Source organism: Nomia melanderi, chromosome 10 (assembly GCF_051020985.1).
Source record: "Nomia melanderi isolate GNS246 chromosome 10, iyNomMela1, whole genome shotgun sequence".
Lineage (NCBI taxonomy): Eukaryota > Metazoa > Arthropoda > Insecta > Hymenoptera > Halictidae > Nomia > Nomia melanderi.
This window is the reverse complement of record NC_135008.1, coordinates 10457401-10478258: the sequence shown is the minus strand read 5'-3', so window position 1 is coordinate 10478258 and position 20858 is coordinate 10457401. Positions and strand designations below refer to the sequence as shown.

The window sequence follows — 20858 nt, the reverse complement described above, 5'->3', positions numbered from 1 at the left end:
GTTACAATCGCATTAAGCGCAACGGATAACCAAGTTTTTTAATTGAAAAATTTAAATAAATTTTTCTGAAATATTCCACTCTAAGGGAACAAATTTCTTTACAGAAGTAATAGAATTTAGTAGCATTTTTAATTGAATTTAACCAGTAAATTTATAAGAATAAATAGAATTTTAGAAGGTTCGGTTTAAATTTGTAAATAAAGATGTGAGTTATGGTTTTTTTTATAAAATAAAAGAACGGATTTACAAAATTCAAAGATAAAAGTACTATTTTAGTAAATAAGTGGAGATGGGATTTGATTAAACCCTGGTTGATTAAATGATAATTTTAATACAAAAATTCGCGCGTGATTTTTTTTACAGAGCAATCTGACCCATTTACCCCGCCGTGAATACGTCCCGGGCGTGGGAACGGGTATTGCGAAGTGTCCTTACGATCCTGCGGACAATTCGACCGCTGTGTGGGTGGAAAAGGGCAATCCTGGTGACTTGCCAGCTCTTTATTCCGGCACCAATGCCGAATTCACGAAAGCCGATACCGTAATCTTCCGCACGGATCTCTACAATTTAACCACCGGTCGCAAGGAATTCAACTTTAAGAGGACGCTGAAGTACGACTCGAAATGGCTAGACAGTAAGTACCCACCCACTCGACTATTTCTTCTTTCGTTCTTGAATTAGTAGTCTTGTCTCTTACAAACCTTTACACCTACCAACCCTATGTGCCCTCTTACTCATCCACAATTACAGATTTAAAACTATCCATTAACTAAGTTGTAAATTTAAAAAACAGACTTTGTACTTTTTTAGTTCTATCTACATCTATTTCAGTATATCTAGCCGAATTTCACTGTCGCAAAATTCAAAATTTTTATGAAGTTGTTCTTTTCTCTTTAGACGAAACGACTCATACAGTTTACAACTTACTACTTCAAGTTCGAGAACGTTGGAAAATAAAATTGAAACTTCCTTAGAAACTTTGCACTGCCATGTTCCAATTATACAATTTTTAGTTCAGAAAGGATTATCTCTGCAACCAGAAAATCAGAAATGTATTATTTAAGCGTAACCAGTAACCCTCATATCAACGTACACATTCGATTACCGACCCCTAAACAGAATGATGTCTGAATCGTTTTCCCGTCGACCAGGAAACATTCATTAGGACCCAAATCCTAGGTATTCCTGTGAAAAAACGTAGGGAACCGAACGGAGACGAAAGCCTTCTCGTTACGCGAGACCCTTTGAAGCCGGAAACGTTGCAAGAAACACGTACCTCGCTTAAATAGTTGCGTATAAAGCCGATACCGCCATTCTGACTGGGGGTTGAGGGGTTGACAGCTTCGTCTTTAAGCGCGTCGAGGGTTTCCACGCGGAACCTGGGTAAAAAAAGGTTCCGCCGTGACACGGGGAAGATAGAAAGCTGTTCTCGGAGGGCGACTTGTCGACGAAATGCTGGCAGGCTTTGCAGGGGGTGTCGGCTCTAAGAAAGCGGACTAATAAAATAACACCCCGGGAACAATTTTTGCCGAGCTAAATGCTCCGTCCTTCCCCGACTGGGAGAAGGGTCGAGGAAGTCGAAGTTCGTTTTTTTCTCCATCGTTTCCACCGAGAACCAGCCCTTTTTTGTATCAGCCTGTGTACAGGGTAGACAGTCTTTAATCAGTTTCATTGGAGTCGTGATCAGCGAGAGCCACTGTTGTCGTCCATTCGATTTTTCGTTACCGCGTGCGTAACTCCGGGTCGGAATTCAACGGGTGAAATTGGAAAATTGAGATTAGAACGTGTTCCGGGTACCGAATTGCGGCGCTCGAGCCACGAATCGATGGCTCGGTCGAGGTTTCCATTGCTTCGATCGCTCGAGCGAGTGTTTTTTATTGTTTCCCTCACGGTGAAATTGGAACGAAATTTTTGCGAGAAATTAGTGAGAGAATTATTGAAACACTTGTGACTTGTTTTCGTTATCGATAATATTCATTGCTACTGCGTAAAATGTTGCTGCTAAATATTGAAAATTTCATTGGTCACGAAATAAATCAGAGAGCATAAAGTCGATTAAAAATATAATTCCACTTTAGCCACAAATAAATTAAAAAAATTTTTAGTTTATCTCACTACAAACACAATTATGTTCAATTAATAAACCAATATTTCTCATTTCCATTCGCACCTTATAATACGCACTATTCGCCCACAGGGTCCCACGAACACTTACTCGATACTCAGTTATTCCCTCTTTTCTATTCCGCGACATAGCTCAACGGCATCGCAAAACCCTGCGAACCTTGACTCCGCCCGACGATCGCTCATTCCAGACGCGCGAAGCAACAAAGAAATCCGGCTCGGCTCGGCTGCCGGATGATACAGTGGAATCATAAATCCCCGGCGAAGTTGTCAATTAATTCTACCTCCGTCCGGTGTATCCTGCTCGCGGTAATTCTCCAGCGCGCGGGGTGCGAAGGGAGGGGCGGATGGGTGGGCGCTCACAGCCGTGGCACGAAATAATAGCGGCGCATAGAGTGAAGTAGTTGCCTTATATTTCTCAGGAGGGTGCTGTTTTCCGCCCTCGGAAGCGTGCCGGGGTTCGACCTCCACTTCGGCGGTCGGAAGAAGCGGGACAAGACGAAAGGAGACCGACCCCATTTTGTATCTTGCCAACCCGTCCTTCTGCCCGTTGGTCCCCCACCTTTCCCGGGGGATGCATGATTAGCCGTTTGTTTCGTCGTTTAATTTGAAGGCGGCGCCCTTTTCAACCCCCTGCCCTCTATCCCCGACACCGCGTCCCCGTGTATCCGTACCGGGACGTTACCATCAAGAGCCGTACCGGAGTTTGTCTATTAACAGAGGCGTTGATTAAATGCAGGAGAGACGGCGGAGAGACGGATAAGCTCACGTGCCTCCTAGCGCGCTCTCTCACCCGTTCCCTCGCCGTCCTACCTACCACCCTCGACAGACACCCTATGATTTCATTGGACTGGCTTCTCTCTCTCGTTCTCTCCTCCTGGAACGACGTCGCCTCTAAAGTATGTAGAATGAAGATTGATTGCGATTTGCGGGCCGAGTGGGGGTGGGGTGAAGCGCCATGAGGATAGTGGCGGGCGGCGACGGGGTAAGACGATGGAATAAGAGTGCGGCCGGGGATTAACAAGCGCTGAATAACCGGCCGGCCACTTTCACGGATCCTTGCGCTTGTCAAATGACGCTCCGCGTTCATTTGTTTCCTCGCGCGGGACTCCTCGTGCGCATTGATGTACTCTTCGCGTGGTTTGGCGCGTCGGAAGCCCGTTAAGGGTGGAAAGGATACTGATTTATGGTTCGCGCGATGTTTCAGGGGATTTTTGACGTCGCTGGGTGGTTTGAATTCAATTTTTAAGTAAACGCTGCTTGGAAATAGATCAGCAACTGACAGAACAATGTGTCAAGTGGATTGTAAAATTGAATGTTTACTTGCATTTGGGGGATGTATAATTGAAGGGATTTAATTATCGTGGAACGACTACATTTTTATGCGATGGGTAGAAGAGTCGTTTACTGGATTGTTTCTCTTTTACCTGCGTGAAGTAACTGCCCATAAATTTTAGATTTCTTTTAGATTGTTTCCAATTTTCCTAGGAAATGAGTTTTTCCAATTCGCGGCAGTAGTTCTAAGAATATACAGCATTCATTTGGAGAACAGTAAAATATACTGTAGACGAGTTATGAAAGAATTTTTTTCTCTGTAAATTCGAATTGCTTTTAAAATGATCCTGTTAACATTTGGGTTGACGAAATAGAAGTAAAATAAGCCGTCATCTCCTCAGAAAGTCTTATTTCCAATTTCAATCAAATGAAAAACATAATATATGTCGTTGTAAACTAACGATTATCTATTTTCAAATTTCACATTTCTCATAATTCAGTATTCGCGACATTAAACGTTTAGTTCCATTTTTCATCGAACCAAAATAATATTACTTTTAATTAATAATTTAAAAGTTCGGTTAGCTCACAAATGCAATGAAATCAGAGGAAATAATAGGAACTGTACGATAGAATACGTAAAACAATAAACTCATGCAGAATTCACTTATTTATTCATAGAATTAACCCCACTCCCTACCAATTAAATATTTTATCCAACGAATCTGTTCCCAAAGCATTCTATCTACAGTTTTCCATATTAATTATCCATATTCATTGTACAACGTTGCGTCTCCTATACGTCCGAAATCTGTACAGCGCAATCTGTATAACCAATCCCTAATTAAAAAACTTTCTTCACACACCGAAGTCTGGTTGCATTTGCGCCGCGAGTATTAGACGCTGAAGTTTCTTGTATTGTCAGGCTCGCTGCTCCGGTTTACCCGTAGCCCTCCCTCCCCGGAGGCCATGTATAACGACAAAAGCGACGGCCAGACGACAAGTCTAATTGAGTCTACGAAACGCGAATCTTCGCGCTGAAGTAAACACCTTCGGCGGCGCAAAGTTTCTCGAAAACTTCGTCGAGCCGGTATCGTGCGCGAAGCGAGGTTCCACGGAAAAAGATTGACACGGTCAATTTAGTAATTCCGCGGAGGCGTACGCGCGGGACCGAATATTAAACAGTCGCGACTAATTCGGCGTATTTATTAACGAGGCGCCGTGTTTAATGGCGGACGCGGGCGCGAGGGACTCGCGGAAAATAGAATTTCATATTTGTACGCGAGCGCGGCGGTCTAGAAGCCAGGGACGCGAGCACCCGTCCCCGCGACTTGTAAACTTCATGAAACTAGCCCCAAGGGTGATTTCATTATTCCTCCGGCGCGAAACGCGAAATCGAAAGTGCCGCGAAAACGCTTTTCGCCCTCTGCGTGTACGATACCGCGTCACGGACGCCACGCCTAACGGGGGCACATTTTCAACCAGCACACGCCGATTTGGATGAAACTTGCGTGAAACATAGTCGTCAAGCAAATATTGGTCACGTATTTTTTCTTATTGACCAGCATCCATTTTGAGTAGATGAAAACAGCGCTCAAAGTTGAGGGTTGAAAATGTGTTCTTTACTATTTCCTTCAAACCACGGGGTGTGGGACAGAATTTTTGTTTAAATTGTCTACCTCGAAATGAACAATTTGGATTTCTTTAGGTATTTCAAGAAGATATCGATAACTTTTGAATTTTAGATAGTATAAACTTAACACTAGAAGTGTCGAGTACTTAATATGATCAATATATAATTCTCATAAGAATTATAAGATTACATTTTTTAATTTCCGTGGATGATCATTACATTACATGAGTGGAACTATTAATATTTAAAATAATTTTCAATATTTAACGCTTCTCTGTTATGAATAGTTGCAAATTAAAAATATTAGAACCAATCATTTTAATTGGTACCTTAGTTCTAGTTAAGATCAACACTACTTTTATTTGTTCCTAACTCGTTAGCATTATGTTACAAATATATTTGAATTAATGGCTGTGAAGAGATATACTGCTTAAACATTAGAACGAATTTTCGGATAGTATATCTCTCTTTTACAGATCGTTCCACTACAATTGAGCTGATCTCTGTTCCCGAGTCGAGACACTTCCGTTTCCTGTTCCCTCTCGATCCCCAATTCCCTGTCCTCGGCCCGCCTATCGTCTCCCTCTTTTACCTTCTTCCCTCCGACCCTTTTCCTTTCGCCCGTTGCGCCTCAATATATCAAACTTCCACCGGCGGAGCGTCAGACAATCGATTTAATCGGTGAACTGTAAAAGAGATTGCAGCCTCTTCCTCGAGCCACCGCATAACGTAAAATCGGCAGAGACTGTGCCCTTCGCACGGCGCGATTTAAGCGCGGAGAAAATTCGATTTCCGTCTGCGTCGCGGACATCGCGCTTCGTCGTTGTTTTTCCGTGGTCCGCCGCCTCGGATCGGCTCGATTTTAATCGAAACGATTAGTAGCCAAGGGGAAGATCGGGATTGAGGGTGGTATTTGGTCGCTTTGAACTGATTGTATCGTTTTTTATGTAATTTGATGGTGAGGTACGAGTCACAGAAGTATTGTTTTATTATTAGGAATGTATAACGCATAATTGTTACCACTGGAATAGAAATAGCAAAATTATTGAATACATTTAATCATAGTATTTGAAATTGACTGATACAACTCAGAAATGAAAATAGTATAACACTTAGGAATTAATATTCTACATTATTCTTTTCTCTGTTTTTTGACATTGCGATTACTGTAATATTATTATCAGATTGTTTTCCAGCTGTGATATACATTGTTCCTACTGATCTTCAAAATATATTTAATCTTACTTCAGTTACAATGTATTCAATCGTTTATCCAGAATATACAAAAGTCGCTGCACAAATAAGAGAAAATGGGGTAAAGACGTTTTTGATTTTGAGAAGCGAGACCACACGATAAACTTCAGTTTTGAACAACGATTAAAGTCTATAAAAGATCGGCGCGCCGCGATAATAAAACTGAGACACCGCGCACTTTTACGACTGCAGATCATAAATCGACAAAGTGGTGATCGTTAAGTATGCCTTCGACGGAGACGCTTCAGTCGACTGCTAAATGAAAACTTGAAAAGTTGTCCCTCCTCCTCGCCGCAAGAAAGCATACTTCGTCGGGTCGTAACACGGACTTCGTGGGCCGTCTGTTTTATAGTTTTTCTCGCTGTACCGGTATTCCGTCGAATCCGAAAGTTCCTGGGAGTTCCGGCCATCGTTTTCCGACCCGTAACCCTTTCGCGTAATTTCTTGGGGTTTGGCTTCTGTTTTCGTAACGACCGCCCGCGGCAAAATGCGAAACCGTCCTGTTGTATCGGGGGAAGTGTCTGTATTACCGTCGACAAACTTTCGCCCTAAACATTTTATTCCTTAATTTTCTCCTCGGAGCTAATATCGAGCAAACGTTGATTACGTTTGGCCCACGGAGAATTTCTAAACAATTCTCTGACAACTAAGGAAACAAACTAGTACTTTCATCGATCATATTTCCACAAAATATAATTAGAAATTTCGTTACAATAGAATTATACGTTCTACGTTCGGAACGAAACAATAATTTTTACACAAAAGTGCACACGCGTAAGATCACTTTCGCCTTTCATTTTTACCTTCCAAATTTATTACACAGAATTTCTGCACAATTGAAATTCTCAGGTCTGCGCTGACATTATATTTTACAAAACATTTCCACTGGCATCACATTTTTCTGCAACTTTATTGTAACCGATAGATAGAATTTCGCGGAAGGGGTACGTGTGATGCAAAATACAGGAATGGAAGACGCAATGGCTGTCGAAGTATACGGCCCCGTAAAAACGTTACTCCGCATGAATTCTTCTCTCGAAGGAGAAACGGTTACGCGGCAAATGCGCGGGAGGAAACAAAAAGGGAGGGTCGTAAATTACACCGGTCTGGAGAACTGATCTTTTAATTTCTCGTCGCTTCCTCTGGCACAAGGGAACGCTGCTCGGGCCGCCGCGACTTCCACCGACACGGTGTTGATTTTTAGCCGGGGCTGAAAGAGCCCGGAACATCGCGGCGGATTTGCATCTTAATTTGCTTGATTGTGTTTAAAGAGCAAATCGTTCGGCGGGAATCTTCGCGCGGAATTTCATCAACGCGGGAATCTTACTCAGCGGTAGTTTCCATTGAAATTACTGTTTCGCCAGCCCCGACACGGAATTCAATTTTATTTTTACGTGGGACTTTAATATTTCCATAAAATTCAGCGCGGCTGGATTCGGTGTTCAGCTCAGAATTGAATTTGTCTAGGTGCACGTGCCCACGTTAAACACAATTTCTCAATTTTTCAACCGTTCGCTTTTACACCGAAGTGCCGGGACACTTTAATTCTACAATGTTTTATTATTTCACGCGGAAAATTCGATTCCGCGAGACCCTTAAGTTCGAGTGTAATCTGCAATTGGAAAATATTTGCGGCGCTGTGCTGCTTTTCTTATGCTACATTATGCGCGATCTAAATACCAGTTTGGCGTAGAAGTTCTAATATAGTACCAATTCTAATTGATACGAATTCTAATTGATTATAGTTTGTTCTAAAAATTTACTGTGTATCTTTCTTTTTAATTCCTTTTTTCTCACGAAACTACGAAGAACTGTTGGTCAACCGAGTTTCCTGTTTTTCCGTTCCAGAGCCGAATTTTGTGGGATCATACGACATCGGCAGCCACGTGTTCTTTTTCTTCCGCGAAACTGCGGTGGAATACATAAACTGCGGCAAAAGCGTCTACTCCCGTGTGGCGAGAGTTTGCAAAAGAGACACCGGCGGCAAGAATATTTTGTCACAGAATTGGTCGACTTATCTGAAGGCACGGTTGAACTGCTCGATACCTGGCGAATTTCCCTTCTATTTCAACGAGATACGTAAGTAACAAGATCGTCTTTCATCAGTTTTTATTATCTTCGGAACTTGCGATGGATGAAGGATGCCATTTAATGTAAAAAATGATGGAATTTCTCAGTGCATGAAAAACTTGTCAAAATATTGAAATGAAACGAAGAAAACGAAAATCTAATTAATCAAAGAACATCTTCATCATTTAAACCTTATCATTTTATAACTTCATGAATAAATAGAACCTTCTAAGTTTAAACTCGAGATTAACCTTTTGCACTCGAAAGGTCCGTTGCTATAAATATTCGTCATCCTCCAATAAGACATCGATCACATTCTTGACAACCAACTTAAAAAGCCATGTTTCTAATTATGACACATTACCATAGTATTTCAATATTTCATGTATCAACACGTTATATGAAATTTAATATTAAACATCAAATTCTCCAGTTTTGCTGCAGATCTCTTGAGCGCAAAGGGTTGAAAGAACTAACGATTAAAGGTTAATAACATGTATTCAATAGAAAGAGGTAATTATAATTGTGATTTTACTTTTCCAGAGAGCATTTACAAAGTGCCAGGCGACGACACCCACTTTTATGGCACGTTCACAACATCGACGAACGGGTTAATGGGATCGGCAATCTGCTCGTTTCATATCGACGCGATTCAAGAGGCGTTCCGGGGGAAATTCAAAGAACAAGCGACAAGCAGCAGCGCCTGGCTTCCGGTGCTCACTAACAAAGTTCCTGATCCGCGACCTGGCCAGTGCGTGAACGACACTGAGGAGACATTCCCGGACACCGTTTTGAACTTTATACGGTCCCACCCGCTAATGGACTCCGCGATATCGCACGAGAACGAGAAACCGGTGTTCTATAAGCGGGACGTGACGCTCACGCGATTGGTCGTCGATAAATTACGAATCGATTTCGTCGGCCTGGATCTGGATTACACGGTCTACTATGCTGGTTCCAGTGAGTGTTCAAACAGTTCGTTTAAAAGATTTAAATGCCATCGATTCTCGCAGTTGCAATCCCTCGAGTAGAGTGAACATTTTTTTGGGATTACCAGAAAATGAATTTCACATCGGTCGAATCAATTCGATTATAAAAATGACGCTTTTCGTTCAATTATTTTCTGATAAAACTGTGACGCAAACAAAGATCAATAGTAATTTGATAGTTCAAAATACTGAATGTACTTTTAGTACTTGCATTTCGTAACCTTTCTTTGGAAACTAAATTTGGTGTTTGTAAAATGATGAAAAGGCAAGAAATTAGACAAGCAATGTAACGTCTATATTAATTTCATGATTTATTCTGTAATTCTGAGCTTTTATGGAAGATATTGAGTTTGTAATTTCTACAATCCGAGCTAAATTGTCGGAGGGAATTTAATGGGAACTACATGTCTCTGAACTATTTCGCATGGATATCCCAATCCTGATTTGTCACAGACAAACTTGGCAAGATAATCACCAACTTGGTGGTTCTTGCAGTAGACTTGTATCATCTGCTCTCGCTATCGCTGGCATTGTCTCACAGCCGGCGGTCGACCTTCAGCTATTGCCGCAAAAGCTAACATAATCAAGGACAGTACCGTCGTAACGATCGAATATAAGATCAACAGGAACGCGTAAATAGTTGACATTGAATCGTAGATGTTTTACGCGTCAACGTAATAATTCTTGCTTATGCAGCGCACAGCCCTTTAACATCATTTCCATTCTTTAATATTAAATTATACATTAGATTATGCATAACTCGTGGATTTCATATAGCGAATTGCAAAATTTACAACATTTTATGAGAATGAATTCCAGTGACAATTACAGTACAAGAAATTCTGAAAAATATTTTCCAGCTTCATAGATACTATACAGATACATCATATTACATGATGAAATGTAACGCGAAGCATGATCATTATCTGTCCGTCTCCGACAAATTTATTATCCGAAGACTAGCTGGTTCGCAATGTTGTATCGACGTTAATTTGACGGTATCACGACCTGTCAGCTGTCCAAAGTACCAGTTTACAAAGGCATCGTTCCCTCGTGTTACAGGCGACGGACGTGTACACAAGGTAGTTCAATGGATAGACAACAACGGGGATTCCCAGTCTATCCTATTGGACGTTTTTGATGTGACGCCAGGCGAGCCGATCCAGGCGATGGAGATCTCGAAGGAGCACAAGGCCTTGTACGTCGCGTCCGATCATAGAATAAAGCAGATCGACTTGGTAATGTGCACCCGCAGATACGATAATTGCCTACGATGCGTTCACGATCCCTACTGCGGCTGGGACAAGGACACGAACACCTGCAAGCCTTATGAACCCGGGTAAGTGCATCGAGCTTCCGTCGCATACAATTTTAATGAACTATCTAAACTATTCCGATTCTTGGTCACACAAATTCTTGCTTTCAAGTTAGCTTCGATCATGACCTTACTTGAATTGAGTCTTTCGTAATTTATGATCTCGAAGTAACCTAGAAAAATAACACACAAACGAATGAAAAATTGTATTCGAGGTTTCAATAATTCTTCAACAGAACTGAAACTTACAAAACTGAAATTTACAAGAAATGTCTGATGTCTGTTACAAGAAACATTCTCGTTCATTTTTCATAGATCTTTTGTAAATTCTTTATTTCTTGTTACGCGTTCAAAGAGAAATTTGTGAATTTTTAAATGATTGTTTATTACATTACATTATTTTTATATTATGATTATTTACTTGTTTTTTTACAGACTTCTTCAGGACGTGTCGAACAGCACGGCCGATGTATGCGACAGCAGCGTAGGCAAGCGGAAGTTAGTAGTCACCTGGGGACAGTCGGTGCATCTCGGCTGCTTCGTGAAGATGCCAGAAGTGTTGGCGAATCAGGAAGTAAGATGGTACCATTACAGCAAGGAGAAGGGCAGGTACCAGATAGCGTACAAGTACGGTGCTGGAGGGGACAAATTCATCGAGACGTCCGAAAAGGGCTTGGTGATCGTGGGCGTGAACGAACAAGACGCGGGAAGATACGATTGTTGGCTCGGTGGCTCGTTGCTGTGCTCGTACAACATTACCGTGGACGCCCACAGATGTTCCGCGCCCGCCAAGTCGAACGATTATCAGAAGATATACTCGGACTGGTGCCACGAATTCGAGAAATACAAGTCCGCCATGAAAAGCTGGGAGAGGAAGCAAGCGGTGAGTCGACATCCATGAAACATAAACTTGATTCTCTTCCTGCGAAGAATTTCGTTTGAGAAGCTTTTCATCTCCTTTGATTCATAATGTCCAGTGAGATTGAGCTTGAAAGACACGAATATTATTTATTTCTTCCTTTACTCTACTTTAAAATAACATAAATAGTCTATTATTTATTTCATACGAAAATAAAACGTTTGTCCAAATTCATAGTCGTTTTAGTGTCTCTTAAAGAAAATACTATTTCCAAGTATTAACTGATTCCAACGAACAAGATACTTTATTTTAAAAATCGTATCGAATATCGCACATCAAATGAAATCGATAATATGCTTCCATTCGAAACAATATTTCGGGCCGTTTGAGGAACCCCGTCGACTCCGTCTGTTCCAGCAATGCGCCTCGAGGCAGAACGACAGCAATCAGAATCTGCACATGAATGAGGTGTACGGGACCCCCTTGGTCTGATGGAGCCGATCGTTGGAGCCCTCGTCGAGCCAAGACCCCGGCGCGGTGTTGCGTGCAAGCGTCCTGCCGAAGAATCGCGGTCCATCCACGATCAGTCGGACGAGCCTCACTCTCCTACTGACCGGTTACACCACTGCCTTCGTCCTTCTTGCTACCGACGGGCTTTCGACCAAGTGAAGATCGACACGCGTATACACACACGTCCGCATCAAAAGACAAGCCGGCTGAACTGTACGTCCTCAACAGACGAGAATCCTCTCGTTCACCATGGCGTCCATCCACGATCGATCGAACGAGCCTCTCGCGATCCCTATCGCTCGTTCAAAAACTTCGCCTCGAACCCGCTTGTTCATCAACAAACGTTTCTCGAGTCTCGATTGCCAAGGAGGACTTATAATTAATATAATCGCGCGATCTCTTTGAGCTACTGTCGCGGCGATCGAGGGGCAACCGTTTACGCGCGCGTTTCATCGCCGACGAAAACGATTGCTATTGCCCGCTGTCTTCTGTTCGGCGCAAATGGTGATCGCGCATAGTCTATCCGCGGTTCCAGGTCCATTTTCGTTTACCCGTGCCTCCCACCCACGACACGCTTCTCCTTTCTGTAAATAGCCCGACGCCGTGACGCGTAACGGCGACGAGGATCGCGGTCTTGTTTAGATCGCAATCCTCTCGAGGTCGCGACGAGGATCGCCCGGCGGAAAGTCCGCTTAAACGGTGGACGGGACACGGCGACAAGATGGCCGTCCGTGCGGACCCTAGGCGATTCAGCTCCTAACGGCGTCGTTCCCGTAAAACTCGACCTGGGATCGAACGATCGAACTTTTGGGCGAATTAGAATGATGGGTCGCTGTACCGACGTCTCGGTGACCGGCGAATCGTGGCTCGGAGCCGAGGACGACCGTTCGCCAAACGGAAATCGGTTCTTCTGTTTCCATGGATCTGTGATACGAACGACGGGACGAGATTCTCGAGCGAGCGTGCTCGGTTGGCCGCCATTGCCCGAGCGAGAGCAGCTGCGCCAGCGATCGGTGAGGAAGTAAATGCATGTACGGTCGGGCTTCAATGGTCTGAATCGCTTGTCTTGGAATTTTGTCAGTGAGCCACGCGCGTCTATTTCAGTTTTCGATATTTGCGGGGAACGTTTGGTAAGTGACATGTCTTAGTTTTTGTGCAACTTTGATGATTTGTTTATTGGCGATACTTTTTATTTGAAGAGAAACCACTGCTTTGTCGATACAAAAATATACGAAGCTAGATGTTACATTTGGCACCGGAAAAAAAAAATAAAAGTACCATTACACCAATTTTTTTCTACAGGTAGTATATAAATCTTCATAAGCACCAGAAAATGTCTGTGAAAATGTTTTAATATTTACTTTGCATAAAGAAGTGTGTTCACTCTGTTAAAATATAAAAATTGTCGTAACCAAAAGCAACAAAATCTTGGAATCGTTCCAATAAATAATTATATAAAATTACATAAAAATCAGTCTACGTAACTGATCGTTCCTCATCAGTCGAGAACAACCGTCGATAAAGTAACAAATCTGTTATTTTTGCAATTACAATAGAGCGAAAAATGCATCGTGTAGAATAGAAACGACTAGTGACAGATGCGCAATTTATTTTCAAACAGAAATTTCGATTACGCGCGAAGAGAAAACGTTGTTCCAAGCCAAGTGGTTTAGCCGGATGATGATCGTGATGACGACGACTTGCACTGAGCCAGAGAGGGTGTGTAAAGTGTACCGTGTAAAATCGACTCGCCGGATGGGAAGAATGGTATTTACACACGCCAGGTGAGAGAAAACGCGGCGTCGACGCGTTTTCGAAACGTCACGCAGGTTACATTTGAGATTATTATCGGCTACCTACCTGGTCGCGGGACCGCGACCATTTTTTTAGCTTCGTTAGCTTGTTTCATATCACGTTGCCAGGCTCGCGATGCGCACCGCCATCTGTCTTCGACTCGCACGATTCCTTTCTCATCGCGATTCGACCAACGCTCGTTTCTCAGCCGTCGCGGTTAAATACTTTCCTTGTGTCACGATCGGCCGCTAACCGATCGTGGCATTCTGTTCCTAACCCGTAGGTTAACATATCGCGGCCCGTTCGCAGTGGTCCGTTGAAGTTTCTACGGAATCAGTGAGTTTCTTTCAACTCGCGAGTGATTCGTGTATTTGGCACTAGATTCACGACCATTAGTTAACATTCATTGTCTTATCTACCAGAAAATAAGAATAGCAGAGGATGGGGAGATTCATATCATCGTATTAATGAAAAAATTAATTTAAATTGAAAATTTGGAAATTGTCAGGCATTTGATATTTATTAAACTGATGAGGTCCGTGGATTTAATGTTGAAGACACGATTATCGATGGTTTGTTTCCTTCGTTTCGTCATTCTAGATGGACTGATCGATTATATTATTTGTGTAGTTAAGTAAGTAAAACGTCAGAGCAGGAGATAGTGATTTTTAAGAGAGACTTGATCATTTAGATTTTATAAGGTGTACAGTATATGTTCGTGACGACTGTTCCACTGAGCAGTAGCATAGGTAAGCTTTTATATTCAATTGACGCGTATTGGTAATTTTAGTGTTGTAAGTAGAATTTTAGGCACGGTTTAGTTTTCGTTTGTTTAGTTTTATCGAGTTAGAAAACTTAATGCATTTGTCGAAGAAAGGGATTCGAATGTTTAATGTAGTGTTTTGCAGTAATCGAGAAAGAAGCTATTTAATTGTTGAAATAAATCACTTCTGGAATCAGTTCAATTCGATGAAAAATTTAGATTCCAATCATGTTCAATTTTTTACTTGTATAATTTCTAACCACAATTTTTTAATTTGATGTGTTTGTTTTATTAAATTGTTTACGAGTACCAGGGATATTTACCTTTAATGTTTTATTTCCGTGCATGTTGTTACAAATGTATTACTACGTCACAAATGAGAAAGAGAAGAGTTTTAATTATTTCACATCGAATCAAAGCTGATCTTTCGGATGGATCTATTTTTTCCACCGAGGACGTTTTCATAGGTACCACTGCGACCGAGCTATCATTAGCGAAACGCCGTAACTAGTAAAACACTGCCCAATATCACTATTGCCATTATCATCGTCATAAACTCTAAAGGTGCTACGCAGGTGCGTTCGATGCGTGCTGAAAATTGGTAAGGCCTATAATCCTGAAACATTCACACCACTTTCCTTAATCCCATAGACACATTCTCAATTCGCGAATACGAATACGTACATTTATAGAAACGTAGTAAGAGCCAGAAATAAGTATACACCTTTACAATATTTTCTAATAATTTTCAGCACTTCTTCTATTATGTTTTTCACAAATATTAACATTATCTGTTTCATTGATTTGTTACTATACAATTCTTGTTTGCGTAATAAATTTTATTTCTTTATCATTTAATTTCCTAACATTGAATTCACCATTTTCAATACAAAGATAGATTTTTATCATGTACACTGTCGATGGACGCCATAAAAAGTTTCTAAGTCGGCAAATTTGTCAGAACTTTTCCACTGACGTATTTGTAATAACAATAAATAAATTATTTGACAGGAATATAGAAAAAGGTAAAGAAGTCAAATATATAAACCTATACGCTCATTCTTCTCAATCCATAAATCGCGGACAATTTGTAAGTAGTCAGACACTTACCGTTATCAGTGCACATACATAAAAGTTCTAGCATTACAATTATAGAAATTAATTTGAGGTGTATACTTATATTCGATTCCGAGTGCACGCGAAAATACGCGAATTCGTCCGACACGAATGCTCGTCAGTCTCGTCGAATTTCACTGACTCGAATTCAAAAGAAAATGGAGAAAAATGGAAGAAAAAGGATGTAAAGGTTTCTTGCATATACCTCTGAGCCTAGAACATTATATCTCCGTTTGCTTGGCCGTTTCCGTTCGGCCGTACTGCGAACCTCGCCCGGCGTACCGAAACGATCAAGCGAACCGGCCGTGAATCGCGGGTCAACTGGGCAGACGATCGGTTCGAGTCGAAGTTAAGCTTCGACGAAGGGGCTGAAACGTCGGCGATCACTCTCCAATGCGTTATTACCGACGTTCCTCTGAGCCACGCGACGAGCACATGTTGTTCGGCGACGAACCGTCGGGAATCGTTTCTCTTCCGGTCCGGGAACGTCTGTGTGTACATAGGATCGCGATAGCGCATGGTATTTTTATAAACAAAAGGATACGAGGAAGACTAAGAAGAAAAAAAAGAAAAAGGAAACGAGGGAAAAAGGACGAACGAAAATTCTTTCCGGAGCGACGCAAAAGAAAGAAAAAAAAGAAAGAAACCGTGAACGCGAGAGACTCCCGAGTTTTTCATTTTTCACCTCACCGTTTTTTCCCCTTTTGTTAATCAAATCTCTTTGGTTCCCCGCGATATTTTTCAAGTATTTCTGTCGTAACTCGTACACATAGAACCGTTAGTTTAAACCTACTTTTTAAACAGCGTAGAGCAAGGAGATGGATGCTTACCGGTGCTGTATTAAACAATCCGTAGGGCGGTCGCTCTCGGGCGACTCGGCTCGTCATGATTAAATAGACGTACGTGTAGGCTATAAAGTATATATATACATTGTAGTATAAATACATATTCGTTATATATATACATTATAGAGTGTGTAAGTAGAACGGTCGGCGCTCGGCGTCTCTGTGAAATCGGAACGTGAAGTCGCGAAGACAGTGAACGAGAAGCCGCGTCGGTGATAGATTTCGCTCTTTTCGCCCTTCGGTTTGTACATAGGAAACAAAAAAAAGAGGAAAAAAAGAAAAGAAAGGAAACGGAAGGAAAAGACGTTCACGGCACGGCAGCGTGGCCCGCGAGCGGCCGCCATCTTGTCGGCGGCCGGACGCGGCGCGCGGGTCGGGCCACCAAGTAATAACACTCGATCGCGATCCGCGGACCGTTAGTTATTCTTGTACAGAGATTTCGATACACCGAATTCGACGATTTTCTGTTCTGTATTTATCGCGTCGACGGCGTACAAAGGTAAACAACACTGTCAGATAGTGAACGAGTGACTGCGTGCGTCGCGTGAATGGGAACAGAGAGCACGGGCGGATAAATTACATTATACGAGACGAGAATGACCGAGAGAAAGTTGGGAAGTGTGATCGTTAGGTGCGTAAGGTTAACACAATAATCGGTAACTTAATCCTCAAATATGTACTTATTATGAGCTTCAACAAGTATTGAATAGTATTACGTGGTAAGGTTTAAGGTTTAAGGTAATTGGACTGTAAGACGCGAATCGCATTGCGTCGCGAGCGCGCGAATCATCGACGCGGATCCGGATCGGACAGGCGTTTCAGCAGCGATCTCGGCGATCCGCGTCAGATCAACTCACGAGAGAATTATTCCAGGAGCGACAGATGCGAATGCCTGCGATGAATCGGGATATGCTAGTGTCGGGATGTGCGTGTGTCATGGTGGAACGATACGTAAGGGAATGAGAGGGAGAGAGAAAGGAAACAAAAGGGGGAATAGCAGTAAAAACCTATCTATCGTTTGAAGAAAGTTATTAGGTGAGGTAACGAGTAAAATGGCGGACGTATTATTATGAGCGTAAAGGGGTAAAAAAAGAAGAGGACAAAGACATAAACGAACACTACGGTAGTAATGATCTTTGGCCAGGAGTCTTGAGTGTACGCGTCGACGGCTGCCGGGAGAACACGGACGGGCGCCGATCGAGATTAAACGAAAAAGAGTTTTACGAGTTGAATTTTATGAGACTGCTCGTTTGATGAAAACGATCGTCGCATTGGCGCCCGCGTACCTGTTTCGCGGCCTCGACGAATGCACGTCCAGCCTCTCGAGACAGAGTTGGAGTGATCACGGAAAGCAATCTAAGATGAACCTAACGTTGTTAGATATATTATTTGTAAGATTATCGGAGTACTGTATATTGTGTGGACACGATCGCAACCGCGGGAATCGGATCGCTGGACTGGGCAGCAGGGGTGGAAACGATTCGAAACAATCGAAAGGTAAAGCGACTTGAGCCGGTTCGTTCGATCTGGCGTTCAACAATGGTTCGAGAATCGATTAACAAACGTTAATGCGGTTACGGCTCGGGGACCATCGAGTTCGTTAGACTCATAGATCGATCGGTACCCGCGGCGGCGATCGTGCGAGCCAGATAGGTTATAGATCGATTTAGTGTACGCTGTACGTGAGCAGAGAGAAAAAGAGAGAGTGAGTGAGTGAGTGAATGAGAGAGGGGGAGAGAGAGAAAGAGAGAGAGAGAGAGGGAGAGAGAGAAAAATAGCGACGTCCACTGCGACGAACAATTTCACTCGAGGTAATAATAAGGGGAGAAGGAGGAAGGTGGAGGAACAGCGAAGAGAGATGCCCTAAATAAAAACACGTAAACTACGATGACTTATTACTACGATACAAGGAGGAGTGTAGGATAGCCGATAACGACTAATTCAAATATATCATTAGAACTAGCCGACGACTGTCTTAGGTTCTCTAGATTTCTGTACGAAATCCGTTCTCAGTTTCCGGGGGTGTGTATCATGGGGGGTTTGTGGGAGGGGGTGAACTACCGATCTTTTTACCGTGCTTCTTGCAATATCTGCCGACATTTCGTAGAATGATCTTGCCGAATATTTTATTTCATTGGGTTCTTGCATGTGACGTGGCATCTTTAAAGAATTTCGATTCCTTTTCTTCTAGTGAAATCGACTAATTGGAATTTTCAATGAAAATAAACTCACACGTGTACCGTGTTGTTTTAACCGTTCTTTGTCGTGACAATAAGATTAACGTTTTATTGTTCAGTATGTAATCAGAGTGTCTAACACTAGAAGCACCGTTTTATTTCAATAGCTATGAAATGCTGATACAGATCGTTTTAATCCGTCTGATAACTCTAGTGTTAGTTTGTTTTGTTCAATTCAAACTTTCGCGGTTTGAGTGAAATTTCAAATTGAACTTTTCCGATTGAAAGACCGTGACGTACTAAAGAGATTCTGAGATTAACCTCAAGATTCGTCTGACGATTAACGTAGCGCGAGAAGTTGTCGAAAACAGTGCCACTTCGCGCGCAACAATCCAATAATTTCGCGTGGTCTGATATCCTCTTCTGTCGCAGCGCCGCCGTTTGTCTTCTTGCGTCGTTTCCCTTTTAATATCGTTTCGATGACAATCCCCGTCGGTCGTGGCAGAAAAAATTCCGGTGGAGAGAGGGAGAAAGAGGGGGGTGGGGAGATAGAGAGAAGAGAAGAGACAGAAAGACAGTCCTGCGTGAGATTAATCGTTTCGTATCTGCGGAATTCGTTTCTCATTATCGCCGTTATTACCGCACTGTCGTCGTCGCTGTCGACTTTTATTTCACCCTTTCTGTTTCCCTCCTCCTTCGTACCGCTGTTTTCGTCTTATTTGTACTGTGCTCATCCTTCTCCAGAGTGCAGCGATCAAGGGTAGGAATTAGGGTCGGACGAAAAGTGCACCGTGAATCCGAGTTTCTCTTTTTCCCCCTTTGTCTCCATCGACAGTCAGATTTATTTCGAGACCTTGAGTGGTGGCAACCATTCATTCGTTAACGTTAAGTCGCTTATCTTTTTTCCACTTTTTTCGTTTTTAATTCGAATCTTCGAAAGTTCGGAGAACAGTTCATTCAGACGGGATAGATACGGCGTAACCAAATTATGAAACGAATTTTTCGGACAGTGGTTTGGGGGGTGGGGTGGGTGAAGGAACGCGCACGGATTAAATTCGCTTTCATCCGCGGGATGTTCCATTTTCATTTATCAAGGATAGTTCGCGTATAAACGCGACCGTAGGAATTTTACTGTCTGCTTTCCAATTTTCGAACGGTAATCGCGATTTATTGGATTCGTTAGCGCGTTACATCGGCTCACGCGATTCGATCGGTTAACCAACCAACGGTAGCGCGACGGGGATGAACGAACGAACAAAATAAAAAATGAAAGAAAAATGGTCAAGGAATTTATCGACGATACCGTTCGAATTGTTTCGATGATACCGTTCCCAGATTCACGGTGGACTTGGCCCCGCTGATGAAAAATTCACACACGTGTTATCCACGCGTGCGCGCGATTGTCATCGTCGTTGAATACTCGACTGTAGACACTTCTTTTAGTTCGAACAACTTCGTACGGTAAGAGACCCTTTAGATATTCACCTAATACCTAAACCTAAACATCCAATCGCTATTTTTATCAAAAAAAAAATATGTTAAAAATCTTTAATAGTTATCCATTGTTCACTATTGCTATAATAAAGTTTTGCTTTAATAAACGATGGATCCGTATGTGCTTTTTATCTTCGTACACCCTGAAACTCTTTTATCCTTCTTTCGCCGTATGTGAATAGAATAATATGGTCTAAAGGTAAGTGTACTTCATCAGTTATTCCATGTATATTTTAAGCAATCGATGAACTAAGAGAAAAGTTGATTAATCAAACGAAACCCACTACTCTTCTTCTTTCCTTACAACGCTATCTAATTTACTAAAAATATAAACTCTTTTATCCTCAAATAAAAATACGATGAATACATCAATCTTTACAAAAATTCTTATCTAACAGTTATCACATTCAAACTTCCACCTATCATTACCATAAATTAGTACTTAAATCAAATAACTTTCACTCGCTAGAAAGTTCCTGTATCATTCATCTCGGTTGCCGATACAAATAACACAGATTTTCTTGTACCCGAGAACAATCACGGAACAACTGAGCTAGACGTTGGCCAGACGGCGAAGAATCTCGCGACTAACTACCGCGAATTAATTTATCCGCAGCGCCGCGCCGTGATGATTCGGTTC

General features: G+C 42.3%; 1 protein-coding gene across 4 annotated transcripts in view; it reads left to right on the top strand.

Moving 5' to 3' along the window:
* Positions 1–13303, top strand: part of Sema2a (Semaphorin 2a) — a 617363-nt gene extending 604060 nt beyond the window's left edge. For all 4 annotated transcript variants that reach the window (XM_076371273.1, XM_076371274.1, XM_076371272.1 and 1 more), the window contains 6 exons: positions 364–634; positions 8135–8365; positions 8900–9316; positions 10408–10684; positions 11096–11543; positions 11937–13303. In XM_076371273.1, coding sequence (XP_076227388.1) covers positions 364–634; positions 8135–8365; positions 8900–9316; positions 10408–10684; positions 11096–11543; positions 11937–12011 — 1719 coding nt within the window. In that variant the 3' untranslated portion in view covers positions 12012–13303. The remainder of the gene's footprint in view (positions 1–363; positions 635–8134; positions 8366–8899; positions 9317–10407; positions 10685–11095; positions 11544–11936) is intronic.
* The last annotated feature ends 7555 nt before the right edge of the window (positions 13304–20858 follow it).